Here is a 15,050-nt window from a genome sequence, read left to right on the forward strand (position 1 = left end):
TGGCATTTTTTGCCGTGGAGAAACAAGATCAATGGTCTGGACCAGTGAGGCTCGAATGGCTGCACAAAATTGATGAAATATTACAAATGTCAGAGGCATCAATGCCATTTAAACTAATTTGCAACACAAATGACAAACCAGTCATAAAATAAAAACAGTATTTTACTTGGCATAAAAATTTGAAAGTTAAACAGTGATACAGTTGGCCTACAATGTGTGAAATAAAAATAAAGCGTTTAACTTTTACGCGACCTTATGAAGTAGGCAGTCGCTTTAAGTAAATCTCCTCGTCTTAATGTGGTACAATAACAGCAGTCAACATAACTTCTATCGCTATGACATCTTCAATTGCTGGTATCATCGTCACTAATATCAACATTTTCAACGTCCTCTATTTCACCAATGTTTCGCAAACTGGAGTCTGTGTCTCCACCTATTCCATGGCTTTGGTCATCTAAACCTAAACATGTCCTTGCATCCTTTAACAAGTCGCCCAAAACTTCTCGAGATATGGTGTCATGGCTCTGGGACAGTTCCTTGCCTTCGTTGTCGAAATTGGCCTCGCTTGCCGACTGAAGCGTAACCGAACTAAGTCGTGACGATGATGATGTCAGAGTGTCGTCATCGTTCCATTCCCTATAACCCAGTGATGTAGTAAGGGAATTTGGTGATGTGTTTCTGGAACATTCTGACAGCAGCTGGTAAAGCTGGTCGTCGGTAAGCCGGGGACCGCTAGAACTAAACTAATAAAAACAGAAAAAATAAAATGTCCATTCAAATCAAATAACGCGGGTTTCCAAACAAGCTTAATGAAGGCAAATGTAACATTAGTTTCTATACTACAGTTGTTGCTAGGAGTATATTTTCATGCATAAATCAATTTTATGGCAGTGATGTGTTTTACTGACCTGTTCCTTCCATTTTTCGTCAAGTTTTGATAACCTTTCTTCCACATCAACTAGTCTTTGGGACGGATTACGAGCTTCTGTTAAGTCAGCCTTAGAAAATTTTGTGGCTAGTTCTACATTGGCATGCATCTGTGTAAATAAAAGTCAATGTTGAAAAAGTTACAGCTTATTGTTGTTTTGAATTTGGGCCAAAACCACAAATGCTCTGTTTGGTCACGCACCGAGCATCTTTTTTTGTACTTCATTTTTTACTTCAAAAGTCCCTTATGTTTTTGCCAAGCCTGTATTCAAATTCTCGATGTCACACGTGCTGCGTACGGGTGAGATGGTTCAAAGCATGTTTTCTTCCATAAACGTCTTTTAAGGTCGGCATTATTTCCGTTGTTGTATGCTCGGTTTAATTCATGTGACTGCTCGACCGAGCACCGAGCATTAAAGATTGCGACTGCTCGGCTCGGGTCGGCCAATTCCCGAGATATTAATTTACATTAAGGCTCTATTCAGGCTTCAGTGAAAATTCAATTTTAAACAAACTTTACAACTTACAAACATTGTACACAAACAGACAACTTAATACATCAACATGGTTGTACTGCAAATGCAAAATGCCTATATTAAGTGATTTAGTGTTTCAGGTCATGTTGCAATACTCACAAGGCTTTGTATATGATGTTTTGATCTTGGTGTACTTGATATTGATCGATACACATCAGCAGTTAGTAGAGTCTGAAGTCTCTCATCAATTTGCATCAACCTTTGCATTTCGCTTTGGTCTGGCAAGTAACCTTCACCAGATGATAAAGCAGCAAGTTCATGTGATGAGTCTTCCTGTGACATAAATATTAACGTTATTGAATTAAAAACTCTTTTGTTATAATTAAATAGTTATAATCAGTCCAATACACTTGTTCCGTTTATCACATATATATTTGATTGAAATGTGTATTTTACCAGATCAATGTCAACCTCATCAATGTCCTCCAATAGTACAGACAATCTTTGTTTTTCCTCAGCTGTCATTGAGACCAAATTGGCAGCATCCTTTGCCAACTGAAAGGAGAGGAAGAGTATTTTTAGTATTGATAACACATGACAATTGCAACAGTATTTTTCAAAAAGTGCAAAATATTCAAAATATTGCTTACTGCAGTATTATAGTGTTAACTGTTACCAACTACGCATATTGTTATCAACGTTGAAATTTCTTTTTCTTCAAAACAGTTTGCAATGTTATTTGCTTTTATAGGTGTTTTTGTACACTTTTTTACATGGAATGGTGTAGCAAGCACCAGAGCAGGCATTCAGAAAAAAATATGTCATGATATGAAGAGCATTCTAAAATACTGCACCTCAATATTCCTTTGTATAAAATCAGTGTCCTTATTAGCTTTGTTTGATGATTGCCTCGATGTAGCAGATGTAGTTTTTTTTCTTGTTGTTTCACTGTCAGTGTCAGGTTCATTTCTTTGCACATCATTGGTTGATTTTGGTCGTAAATCATTCTAATAAAATGAACATGGTGTTGTTCAACAGTATAAACATGTTGCTGAATTACTTACCTCAACAGAAGACCCATGTAACTGAAATTGTGTCTGGAATATTGGTTCAAAGTCACTGCCACCTTCATTTCTTTCCAATAGCACTTTAAGCAACAAACTTTATTTGAAACAATTTTGTTATTATTTACAATTTAAAAAAACATTTTAAAAATGTAGGTTATGGAATTTTTGAAACTCCAAAACTATAACATTTAAGGAGACAGATATTAAAATAAAAAACGTTACAACCAAATACTGCATAATACCTCATGGTACGACTGTACATCCTGAAAGGATATTTGAAACCAAATTATGCGATTACACCAATCAAACTGTCAGCCCAGGCTGAATAGTCTTAACTGTCAGCACTAAGTTAAAAAGTTCTAGTAGAGAGTAGATTTTCGTTCATGAATAATGCATTACCAGGTGGTAACATGTGTCCGTGCACACTATCATGTGGTGTTTACAACTGCGAAACTTTTAAGTTAAACTTACCATCAAGCTGCTGAGGTGGAGGTAGCAAAGATAAATATTTGGAAGTATTATTATCAGCATCACTGTAAGTGGATCCATTTTCAACCTTCATTAGCGCCAGGCCTTCATGAAATGATTTTTGATACAACAGCCTTTGTCTTTTAACCTGGAGTATTATGTAAAAATAGTTAAAAAGCATTTCTAAAAGTCAAATGAAAGTTTGTTTATGTATGCATACTCAAAAAAAGCGTTTAAGTAACAAAAATAATTACTATTTTACGACCTACATACACGGTTGATATATTTGGTTTGATTTTTTAAAATTTGACAATCATACCTCCTTTTCGAGTTTTATCTTTTTCTGCAAAATTCTGTCAAGTTTCCTCATTTTTTTGATAGCTTCTTGCAACTCATAATCTTCAGACTCAGCTGATTCATTTGAGTGTGCTGAAGAGTTTGTGGAACAAAAAGAGGATTTCACACTTCTTTGTTCCTTGCTACTTTTCTCTCTAGTAGCATTCTGGCCAGGTTTTTCAGTATTAGAAACATTTAAATCCTCATCTTCTGCTGAAAAATATTCACTGTCACCATCTTCAGAAGATTCCTTTTCATTTTGATGGTATTGTGAGTTGCTCTGGATTAAGAAAACATAATTAAGAGGCAGAAAATCAATACAAATATTGATCAAAAACATTGGTTACCACATGTTTTTGAACTAAGACATAATCTTGTTTTTCAGAAACAGTCTTATCAATATTATCTCGTTCAACCCAAAAAAACATATTTGTATAACTTATCAATTGAGATGGTTTTTGTAGAACTATAGAACTATTTATATATTATGGGTATTAAAATCAGTCTTCAGTCAATGTTTAACATACGATTAGCGATCAATTGTTGAATCTGTAATTAAGCAAAACATTTTTGTTCGTTTACCAAGTCTGGGGATAACAACTCCATTGATCCAGACGTACTTCCACGTGATGATAATCTACTACCGATACGAGACGATCTTTGACTTTGCGAGAAGTCTTTAAATTCCCCTCTAGTGATATCCATCTCAGTAAAAAAATCTAGTATTACACATATAATTCCCAATTTCCTGCAAAGTTTGTAACTTGCAATGTTTGGATAAGATCAAATTTCAAGAAATAACATTTGTCAAACTCAAAACTTTTAAATGTTGTTTGGTTTCCACAGACACAAGCAACGCTTTTAGTTTATACTTTGACCATGCCAATAGAAGAACAAAATACCAAGCAAGTTTTTGTTTTAATTGTTATTTATGTTAAAAATATTTGTTTATACCTTATCAGTAAAGTGCTAATAGTTATCAATTTAAGACTTGACAGGATTAGAAATAAAATATTTTGTCTTTGGTGGTTAAAATTTCTATGGTTGTGTATTATAAAGTATAAACCATGTGGCACAAGTGTTTTCTAGAAGTATGTTGTCTAAGGGCAAAGGGTATGATATAAACAACGTGTTTTATATAGACTTCGTCTAAGGTTATAAAGTAATCGTGGAACTGGAAAGCCATTATATTTTACATGTGTGGTTGTTTTCTTGAAACATTCTATATGAAGCCAAACCGTTGTTGAAAGTTCATTTGAGACTACCTAATTTTAGGGCTTGACATGGAATTTTACTGCCAAAACTCCAAAATTATCAGTCAAGGAGCTGAGGCTAAAGTTTATGAAGGTGTATTTTGTGACCGACCTGTTATCATCAAAGAAAGGTTCTCAAAAAAGTACAGACTACCAGAAATTGATGAAAAACTTACAAAAAAGAGGTTAATTCAAGAAATTCGGGCCTTACAGCGCTGCAGAAAAGTTGGAATTTGTACTCCTGCAATATATTTTGTTGACACTGTACGAAACATTTTATTATTACAACATATTAATGGACTAACTGTAAGAGATCTTGTTTCCAATGAAAAGAAACTGAACCCTCAGGAAGGCTATGCAAATTTGTACCCAGTTATCAAATCAATTGGAAGAATTCTTGCAATAATGCATGATGCAAATATTATCCATGGAGATTTGACAACTTCAAACATGATATACCAATCCAGCAAGGAATCCAACAAAATTGGAAATATTTTTATGATTGATTTTGGGTTAAGTTCCTCTTCTGCTATGCCTGAAGATAAGGGTGTTGATTTGTATGTGCTGGAAAGAGCATTTCTTAGCACTCACCCAGGCTCAGAACAATTGTTTAATGTACTTCTTCAGGCATATAAAGACAATTCCAAAAACCCAAGCCCTGTTATAAATAAACTTGATGAAGTTCGCATGAGGGGCCGAAAGCGCACAATGGTTGGATAATACATACCCAAAAAGTTTGTGAAAATTGTGTTTGGTTGTCATTGGAAAATTATGTAACCCTCACTTTTTTTGCTTTTTGATGTGATATCATGTTTTGTATATTTTCCAGACGAAAAATTGATATTGGATATCACTGGATTAAAGGAAGGTTGATTTGGATTTCAGGAAAACTATGTGCAGCACCTATGTCAAATAATTTAGGACAAAGGAATTGTTCTTTAACTGATTATACTTTTATATGATTTGAAACATATTGAAATCCCTGTTACCTAATCAACTACATACCAGTGTACTAGACTTTTTCATTTTGACTCTCATACAGCTAAAATGACTCGTACAAATGTTAAAAGCATGTTCACATGTACGTTTGCACAGACATGAATAACAACAGAAAATGAATTAGAGGTATACATAATTATGCTGGAATTTACAAAGTGGATATGTTGTCATGAATAGGTAGTCATTTTAATCTTCGCAAAGGTGTACAAAAGCAAGCTCGACAAATCAGCACATTTTCTTTTTACAGAGTAGGTTGTGAAGGTTGACATGTTTATTCCTCTGCTTGCTGCCCCAAAACGATTTGCTCCAGCCTTCCCTGCTCATTTAAGGCCTTTGTTTCATTACCACCACCAATGCACTTTCCGTTTACAAACACCCTTGGTACGGTTCTCGCGTCCGTCTTTTTCAACAAGGCGTCCTGAATAATTTGACAGTCCGGTCGCCCAGTTAGCAGTATTTCCACACACTCCACTTTAATACTTTTAAATGCAGATCGAGCCTTGTAGCAGTATGGTGAAAATCGCTTCGTAAACATTACAACCTTGTGAGCTTGTATTGTTTCATCAACAAACGCTTCTGCCTCTTCAGGCGTGTTGTAAGTTTTACCTTGAAACGACCCCATAGTTTTTGCAGCAGTGGTTTACAAAGCGACTAGCTGACTACTACGCTTAGCGGAGGCGTGCCGTTTGCGCGTCACTCAAGACACCAATGACTTGGCAAATTTACCCAAGCTACGCAGACAAGGCCCAACCTGCCAACTGGATTACGTTTCGATGACGTAATGGTCCCGCGAGACCTTTTGCTTCCGGGGTACTCGCTTTGTTTGAGCGTAGGTTTGCCATTGCTGCTATTCTGGTGTTGCATGTACTAATTTGTGTGTTTGTTTACTTTGGAGCAAAACTTGCAATAAGTAGCACGTCCTATCACCAGAGAACCCATCAATCACAAATAAGGTTCACTGCGTTTTGTTTACACTAGCAAAGCCTTGTAATTGATTTATAGGGCGTTGTTCTGAGTACGGGCCTGGTGTATAGAATCCTGTATTGGTTTATATTTTTGGCAAACGTTTTAGACGATGATTTTGAACTTCATGCCCTATTCTTAATCAAAAACTACGTTAGACAATATTAGCTTTACTCGGATAGATCGAAATATCATGTAGCTAACTAGCAACACGATGAGGTGTTCGTGCCAACAAAACCCAAATGCAAATATGACCAACCTTACCAATCGACTTTATCCAAGTTTAATGTCGTACAACTTTATTACACTCTGTACAGTACCACAGTATTTTTTAGAATATGAAATAACATCACAAAGACAACCGCAAAAACGAAACCCAATTTGTTTTAATACATATAAGTTACGATATAAGCAGCTATCCCGATAAAAATTACGATTCTTCCAAAAACACACGTAATACATTCAACAAAGTCTATTCTACGTGACGATCCTTACGTTGTGGTGCGGTTCAATAACATTGTTCAAAACCAACTACTTTCAATCAAAATTGACAATTTCAGAACAAGTCGCTATCACTTTCACTGCTGCTCAATTCAGACGTGTTTTGACGTTTCTTTCGAGGTTTTCTCTTTGGTTGTGCATTTTTGCTTCCCTTTGGTTCGTTGAAAAGGGCCACAATGGTGTTGTAATCGTTTCTGACCGCAAAGTTGTACGGACTTAGGCCCTGCTCGTTCTTAACGTCAGAATTTGCATCGTAACTGAAAAACAACAAACAATTTCGCATCGGAAAAACAATAAATTTTTCTTATCTTGCAAATAGATTAACAATGTACTTAACAACAATGTACCACAATGTAGGCTACTGGTAAGACGCATTTACAGTCAAAGAGAAGTATAATCTACCTCTGGTAAATTAACCTTGGTTCCTATGTTAGAACAACGTAAAGTTGGCAAAACTCCAAACTTTAGTTTACTGTTTGAAACTAAAGTAAAGTAATTTCTTTCAAGTAGGTATGGCCTACAGTTATTTTAGCATTTGTTTTTGAGGTGATTTCTGGGCTTTTCAGCCTGTTACTTTCGACAAACTGGGTTATATACGGTCAACATATTGTCACCAGCTGCACCGAATGGAACTTGTTTATGCCAAATACAAAACAGTATTACTTACTCGAGTAACAACTTCACAATCTCTTTGCCTTCTGATGGACCAAGCTTGACAGCATGATGAAGGGCGGAATTGTGTTGAGGACCTGATCTTCGGTTAACGTCAGCTCCACCGTCCAGCAATACGCGGATAGCTTCAACTCGCTTATTTCGGACCGCCACACTTAGGGCGGAGCGTTTATCCGGGTCCTGACAGTTCGGATCTGCGCCCTCTTTAATCAGTTGTGAAATTTCGTCCGCTCGGCCACTACCTCTGGGTCCGAGTTCTTTGATCAGAAGTCGATCTTCTGGCTGTTCAAAGTATGTTTCGTTAATAAAAATGAAAATACTTGAATCTTGATACTTTCAGTTAAGAGAACCCCTTGATAGTTTAAAATTATGTTTTTTCTTCGAAACACAGTAAAAAGGCTTTTACAGTTTTCCAAACGCACCAGGGAGTGGTCGTTTGTTGAGTTCTTGTTATCATCTAATGTTTAATTTCAATTGCTTATTCCATTATTGGGATATTTAAGACTCATGAACATTTCAATAGCTACGATTATCATCAAAATTTGTTCGTACGTTCATTTTTTCCTCTCTGGCAAGCGACGAAGACTTCTTCTTGCCCTTCTTTTTACTTTTCTTCCCTCCCCTCTCGGATTCGTTCTCATCTTTCTCAAACGTGCTTCCAAACGCAACCTTCTTCTTCGACATGTAAATATCTGGCAACAAAAAAGTACAACTGTAAGTAGCCTAATGTAAGGGCTAAGTATATTTTTCTACGATAAATGCGATTGGGCGAAGTTTACACACTCGAATAAAGATATTCAATCACTTACAAAAACGAACACTTTCCAACAAAATTTTTACGTTTGTTACTAGTAAAGGGATGTAACGTTTTGTCTTTGGAACAGTTACATACAAATATCAATTGTTCTTACCCCGTTGCAGTCCATGTGTTCCGCCATCAGCAAACTCTGTGTGACCTTTCAATGCAAAGGTCACACTCAGAATTATTTCTTCCTCCCCCTCATCTATAGCTGTGCCCAGAATCTGAAAAAAAAAAACGTTTACACGGTAAAGGGTTTATAAGACCTGTATATCTGCTTAATAAGCGCAAATGAAGTTGCATTACAAAGTAAAAAACAGAAGTGTATTGTTTACCTTACTGTTGAGCTTGATTTACTAGAATCTAGTAAATCTAGTAACTAGATGCTTAACATTTAGTGGTAGATTTTCAGTAAGTGTTAAGCTAGATTTCAGAGACTTTAACACAAGATCTCACCTTGCCAAGTTTGGGTTCTCCGATTACTGAACGGAATTCGACGTTGTTGTTTGTGTAACCGCGTAAGTGGCCGCATATGTGATCCATCTGTTTGCGCCAAAACCCTGATTTCAAAATTAAAGAGTCAAATTACAAAGTAGTCCTGCTGCTTTACGGGTAGAACTAAGCCCTTGTCGTAGTTATACGTTTTTATCCTGAATAACATCTCCAAGTGTTTTATCGACCATCGGACAAAGCACAGGTAACAAGGACAACTTTACGTGCTTAAATCGGTTTCCTAACGAACTTTGTGCAGTCGACCAAAGTATTTATTACATGCACGAATTTGCACGTTTAAATTGGTTTTCATAACAAGCTTGGTGCAGTCAACCATAGCGCCAGTTACATATAAGACTTTGCAAGCTTAAAGCGGATTTCCTAACGTGGATTTCCTTTATGCAGTCAACCATAACGCGTCGTTAAACCAAGCAACATTGTCCAGAACAATTCTAAAGAAAAATAGTTTATTTTAATTCTTTGAAAACAGAAGCAGGTTAAGGACCCATGAACCCACCAGGAACAATCTTTTAAGCCCAAAGAACAAGCACACAAATCATTTACCTCTTCCGGGACTTATGGCAGTCAGTGGTGGTTGTTTGTCGCGCATGCGCAGTTCCTGATTCATCATTTCTTGCATCATCTGTTGCTCTTGGTTGACTTTCTTTCCTCCTGGGTAAAAAAGCCCAACTGTCTGTGTTTGCACTTCACGACTTGGGGCCTTTTGAGCGCGAACTATTCTCGTACTGCGAAACAAAGATCGGAATATGTTCATATTTTCAATATGCTCCCAGATACACATACACAATATGTCCGAAGTTAAAACTTGTATGGTACATAAGTAGACCGGATAAATAAAATAGTTTATTGTAGGCAACTAAAAAGATCAAGTTATCAGGAATAGCCTAAATTAAAGTTACAAGTCTAATGGTAGGTTTTAAGCTGTGTGATTATGAAACATACTTATTCAAGCATTCTAAAGCATACACTTTCGTTGGGTTCATCCAGCCAAAAATGGGTATTATTATTAGCAGTTAAATTTATTGGCAAATTTAGGAAGCATGAAGAATTCTTACTTGGTTGGTGATTTAGGTAGAGTGGGTAGCGGGATAGTTTGCCACATTGGTAGTTTGTCAAACTGTGTAGTGTGTAGTTGGTCGCCTAAATCGTAGTTTCTTGGATCCATGCGGTCAGGTGCCACGAATTTGGAGCCGCATTGAGAGCAGAATTTCGAGTAGGGACGATTGTTATGCTTGCACAGAGAACATGCCAACGGACTCTGCTCTGGGATAGGCTGAAGAAAAGAAAGCTTAATGTTAATACCAAAAAGACATTTGAGGGCTTTTAATTTGTGGTCAGGCGCGATCTGGGCAAACCGTGCCCGGGCTACAAACAAAACATTAAATATCTTTTGTAAATCCAGTAATCCTTTAATCCGGACCCGTTACCAAAAAGTTGTTCGGGTTAGGCAACAATACGGATTCGGTACCGATGTCGATTAGTTAAAGCCTTACCATATTACAAATCATTTGAATCTCAAGTATTGTCCGAATTAGGCGAAGATCGAGGTGTAGGCTATCTATTTTTAAAAATTGCTCTATTAGTCATTCCGTTTTGTTTTAAGTTACCAAACTCGGGACATTTCGACCCAAAATCCAGGTGCGATTTTTAGGGTTTTGCCCTTAAAAAGAACTTTTGCTTTTAAATTCTGCTCGATTTGCTACAAGCGTGAAATTTTACCGTTCAGCCTGTAATAAAACAAAAATATTTAATGTTTTGCTTGTGGGCTTTTTGCCTGTATCGCATGGATAGCTTTATGCTATACAAGTTCTTTTACAAACTCACTTTTTCTCCACACCAGTCGCAGAACCTTGCATCCGGGTTATTCACCCTTGAGCAGGACGGACATCTTACCAATTCACCGTCCAGTCTGGGTAACGGTGGGGAGTTTGAACCAGTGTGAATTGGTGCAGGAAAGCGATGCTCGCAGGAAGCACAATGTGTGAGGTGGGATGGGTTGTGGGTTCCGCAGCTTCCACAAACTATTTCGTCCTGAAAAGTGACATCGATGAATGTAAAATTATGATATAGATAAACAGTGGTGGGATTCAAATTTTTTTGTCAGCCGGTTCTATCACGTAAGTCAGATTTTCCAGCCGATTCTGTTACAAAAAGTTCATTGACAGTAACCAGTAATGCTAACCGGTTCGCTGATTTTATAAAATTTCGTGAAACGGTTCTATAGAACCGATACGAGCCGACTGAATCCCACCACTGCCGATAAACCAAATTGATGGGGTGATTTATAACAGCGAAGTTCAACTTACGTGCAATGCAACATTGGCCTGACAATCACATATTTTTAATGCACATACTTTTATTCTGTAAGAAGACACAAGCTACATAGCTGTACAAACACAAAAAAATCAATTGAAACACAAAGCTTTTTATGTATGTCAGTACATAATAGATGTTGCACTAGTTAAAATGCCTACTTTTTTATAATTATGAACTATATCGATTGGAAGACCAGCTGACTCAGTACAACGCCTTTAATAGGCCTGGCGCACTATGCTTTAAAGCTGATTGTGTTCCAAAACAATTCCACCTACCTGTAATCTTACACTTGATACAGGTTTAAGCTTTGGACCGATAGGCTCCTCACAAACAATGCATTTTGCTTGGTTGAGAGGAACATAAGATCGACATTTTGTACACATGCCCATCTGCAAAACAAATAAAAGTTTATAATCAATGGTTAGGACAGAAAGCTTGTTTTAACTATTTTTGGAGAAACAAATGGGAGAAATAAAGTGTGAGAGTCTGCTACAATTTAGAAAGATGACTTTTTGTGTAAATATATGATGTGTTTGAGGTAACAAGACATTTGAATAAACAGGTTAATTGGTACAACTGTCTGTAAATCATACATAGCTTGCCATTAACTTACACTTCCACTTTCATTTGGAAACAAGTTTGGATCCACTGGTACAGGCTTTCCACATTCAGCACAAAATCTTGTATCCCTGTTTCTTGGTTGTGGTGCATCACAGTGTACACATCTGCAATAAACAATGTGTAACAAATAATTTATTTCAGTTTAATATATACCCCAGCTTTAGATGTTTATTTACCTTATTGCATGTGGGTCAAAATGTGGGGTCTGATTCTGTGGAGTCTGCATTGATGATGTTAATCCAAGTCTGGTGTCTGTAAAAAAGCATGTTACAAAGCAAAGTATACACAACAGCTGCTAAGCTATTTAAGCAAAGTTGCCATACCGACCTTATTTTGTAAGATTTGTCCTTATTACAAAGGCAATGTCTAGGACAGGGGCTTATAAACTTTTGCGGTCGTGCCCCACTTGACACTATTTATTTTACCTCACGTCCCCCTAAACAAATATTAGCACTGATGATGTTTGTCTTGTTTTTCGGAGACAACATACATCGTAGGTCCGCTTTAAGCTATTGTCACGTTGGTTCCGAACGTTGGAAAAAGCCACTTCGACACTGATAAGTTGTGAAAAAGAAGGCTTTTGCAAGCACAGAGCGACGTAGTATTCTTGTAAACTACGTAGGCATATGTCGCCCAGAAATTGTTGATGCACTAAAAGTCAAGGCAATTTCTGATGCGAAATTAAGAACAAATAAAAATGTACCACCGACTATATAGCACAAGGGTCACCAAACTATGGCCTGTGAGGTCATTTACCTACTTTTATGGGATTGCAACGCCCAGGATTTTAAGATGAGACTAACTATACAATTTAACAGATTTGAAGTGGATTTTTAGAACGACCATATCTTGGCGCCCATATAAAAATCGCCTCGTGGGCTGGACATCCATTTCACAGTAATGAAGAGTTTACTTGATTTCCAAACAATAAGTTCGAAATCAGCGCCGACATTATTCCATACATTCATTTACAATTGTTTGCAGGTGAAAACTTTACAGCCAGATTGTGCTGCGCCCCACTTGCGAACCTCTCACGCCCCCTATGGGGGCGCGCGCCCCAGTTTAAGAACCCCTGGTCTAGGACAAAATTATTGTTGTTATCCCGTGTTGCATAATATACAAACTTGGTTTTGCACCGAGATTTTGTAAAATCATAAAAGAAAATATGAAAAAATGTGCCCTGTGATCATGGAACATATAAATGCAAAGATTTGTTCAAAACTGTTTGCTTTGTTTAGCATAAAATTTATTTTTTCGGTTGTTCTTATTTTGGGCTCCATGTTGATGGCAAATCTGGTTATAAGTGTTTGTGTTCACATACAGTCCTAGTATAATAAATATTTGTTGGCATAAATGAAAAAAGTTTTATATGTACCATGACCAAGAGTGGGGTCATGTATATCATTCCAAGCTTCCATTCCTCTCATGGGACCTCTGCCACTCAATATGGATGATGTCATAAGTTTTGATTCAACCTATAAAAGAAATAAAGAACAATTACAAACATAAGCCTACAGATCAGAAATGCATTGTTCTGTTATTTGCTGTGTTGTATTGTCATGTATATAATCTTGACACTTACTGTTCCAGCAAACATGCAAAGGGGCACTATTCCCTTCCCAAAATGTATTACAATAAAGGTGACAAGGAAATTTTAAAAGATGTGCACATTTCCCCAAATTATGCTGCTGGCACCAAACTACGATAACCAGGACATAGCGAATAAAATCATTTTTTCTACCTTTTCATGGCGATCCATTTCTTTTTGGAAATTGGTCAAGTCATCAACTCCATCAAGCTCAGAATCTGATGATGTTAATGACTCAGCATATTCCACTGTAAACACTTTGGTAACAACATTGCTCTCCCTCCCATCCCTGCAAGCAAACCATGTAAACTTTATTTTAAAAAACATTTGAAACAAACATTGTACCATGGCTTTATTTATTGTTGGATAAAAAATACAGCTGCTTTTAATGTTTTTCAATAATGGGTCAGTCCAGCCCATTTATTTATGTGTCCGTAATATAAACCTAATTTTACTTGGTTCTAGCCAAAGCTTTTACTGATCGCTTCCCATCTCGTAACATAAATGGTTCTCTGTACAGAAGAGTTGTGTTTTCACCAAGTCTCTTGTCAGGGTCTGGACGTGTGTTGTCAACGGTGTAATAGATCTTTGTGCCAGGAGTGTCTAAAAATTGAGAGTATAGGCTTATGCTAATTTTACACACAAAAATTGTTTTCAGACCTCTGAAATTTTCGGAATTATTTATATTCCTAATGCCATATTTAATACCTGCTAAAGTATTTAGGGTTGTTATCATACTCTGAAATGTTGCTCACCAAGTTAAAAACTGTAACAAACCAACTAACTAAAGCACTCTATTCTAAACTTACCTGACCGAATTTCAATCTTCGTATTTGAATCGATGTGGTTTTTAGATTTTCCTGCAACTGGCAGCCTCAAGGGCATAACAGTTGGGACGCTAATTGACCCGGCTGTCATTTTTAAACAGTACAAAAAAGCTTTAAATACCGCTTTCCTGGCAGAAACACATTCAGCAGTAGGTAAGCTCGTTTCTTAGATGCAATAGCCACTGTCTGGATTTGCTGGCCCTGTGAAAGCTTTTTTATTCAAAACATCCTGGTCCATAAGGTCGTCAGTGTAGCCATTGTAATTTTATTTTAAACAGTAACGTGAAAGAGATGTTCTTGCTTATTGGCGTTATTATTTGCTTTATTTATTAGATTATAATTCAAGACTCTGAGTCTATATTTTATCAACTCAAATATGGTTAGTTTTACAATAATGACCCGGATCAAAGAATATTTGGCATCGCCTGGGCAACGAAATCGAAATTGCACAAACAGCGTTTTAGTTGTTTTTGCGTATTTCAAGCTGTTTATTTTCTATTTCTAAAACAATTCAAATTTGCTTTTTTGAAGTCGTTTTAGCAAAATATGTTATTATTGTATTAAAGCTGTAAATTTTACCCGCCTTTAATAGCATGGTTGGTTGCTGTATGTATAACTTAAGTCACCAAAACTGTATTCTTCCTTCGTACTTCGACCTGTTAAAGTTTCTACATAGTAAAGCAGGCTTTATAAATATTTCTAAGATACTTTTTTACTGTTAACA

General features: G+C 36.7%; 4 protein-coding genes across 5 annotated transcripts; 1 reads left to right on the top strand and 3 right to left on the bottom strand.

The window, feature by feature from the left end:
• Nucleotides 1-144: 144 nt before the first annotated feature.
• On the bottom strand, nucleotides 145-4,101 carry LOC145204064 (fibrous sheath-interacting protein 1-like). Its single transcript, XM_080076482.1, has 9 exons — nucleotides 3,857-4,101; nucleotides 3,258-3,554; nucleotides 2,942-3,086; nucleotides 2,468-2,550; nucleotides 2,258-2,410; nucleotides 1,860-1,958; nucleotides 1,563-1,736; nucleotides 909-1,037; nucleotides 145-743 (listed from the first exon to the last, which is right to left on the bottom strand). Exons 1-9 carry the CDS (start codon nucleotides 3,977-3,979, stop codon nucleotides 345-347), a joined length of 1,602 nt encoding a protein of 533 aa, XP_079932608.1. The 5' UTR covers nucleotides 3,980-4,101; the 3' UTR covers nucleotides 145-344.
• Nucleotides 4,102-4,339: 238 nt separating this feature from the next.
• Nucleotides 4,340-5,406, top strand: LOC145226048 (EKC/KEOPS complex subunit TP53RK-like). Its single transcript, XM_080092260.1, has 2 exons — nucleotides 4,340-5,261; nucleotides 5,357-5,406. Exon 1 carries the CDS (start codon nucleotides 4,558-4,560, stop codon nucleotides 5,245-5,247), a length of 690 nt encoding a protein of 229 aa, XP_079948386.1. The 5' UTR covers nucleotides 4,340-4,557; the 3' UTR covers nucleotides 5,248-5,261; nucleotides 5,357-5,406.
• Nucleotides 5,407-5,582: 176 nt separating this feature from the next.
• Nucleotides 5,583-6,761, bottom strand: LOC145226064 (uncharacterized). Its single transcript, XM_080092261.1, has one exon. It carries the CDS (start codon nucleotides 6,146-6,148, stop codon nucleotides 5,798-5,800), a length of 351 nt encoding a protein of 116 aa, XP_079948387.1. The 5' UTR covers nucleotides 6,149-6,761; the 3' UTR covers nucleotides 5,583-5,797.
• LOC145226022 (double zinc ribbon and ankyrin repeat-containing protein 1-like) lies at nucleotides 6,757-14,524 on the bottom strand. Of its 2 annotated transcripts, none has more exons than XM_080092259.1 (15): nucleotides 14,309-14,524; nucleotides 13,955-14,102; nucleotides 13,653-13,788; nucleotides 13,287-13,386; nucleotides 12,088-12,163; nucleotides 11,904-12,015; nucleotides 11,566-11,679; nucleotides 10,868-11,005; nucleotides 10,030-10,247; nucleotides 9,518-9,699; nucleotides 8,918-9,021; nucleotides 8,574-8,685; nucleotides 8,215-8,354; nucleotides 7,658-7,944; nucleotides 6,757-7,247 (listed from the first exon to the last, which is right to left on the bottom strand). In XM_080092259.1, exons 1-15 carry the CDS (start codon nucleotides 14,415-14,417, stop codon nucleotides 7,046-7,048), a joined length of 2,178 nt encoding a protein of 725 aa, XP_079948385.1. In that variant the 5' UTR covers nucleotides 14,418-14,524; the 3' UTR covers nucleotides 6,757-7,045. The 2 variants fall into 2 exon arrangements, with proteins under 2 accessions (XP_079948385.1, XP_079948384.1); XM_080092258.1 differs by having other exon boundaries at nucleotides 10,799-11,005.
• Nucleotides 14,525-15,050: the final 526 nt, after the last annotated feature.

The sequence above is a fragment of the Phallusia mammillata genome, chromosome 1 (assembly GCF_965637545.1).
Source record: "Phallusia mammillata chromosome 1, kaPhaMamm4.hap1.1, whole genome shotgun sequence".
Classification (NCBI taxonomy): Eukaryota; Metazoa; Chordata; class Ascidiacea; order Phlebobranchia; family Ascidiidae; genus Phallusia; species Phallusia mammillata.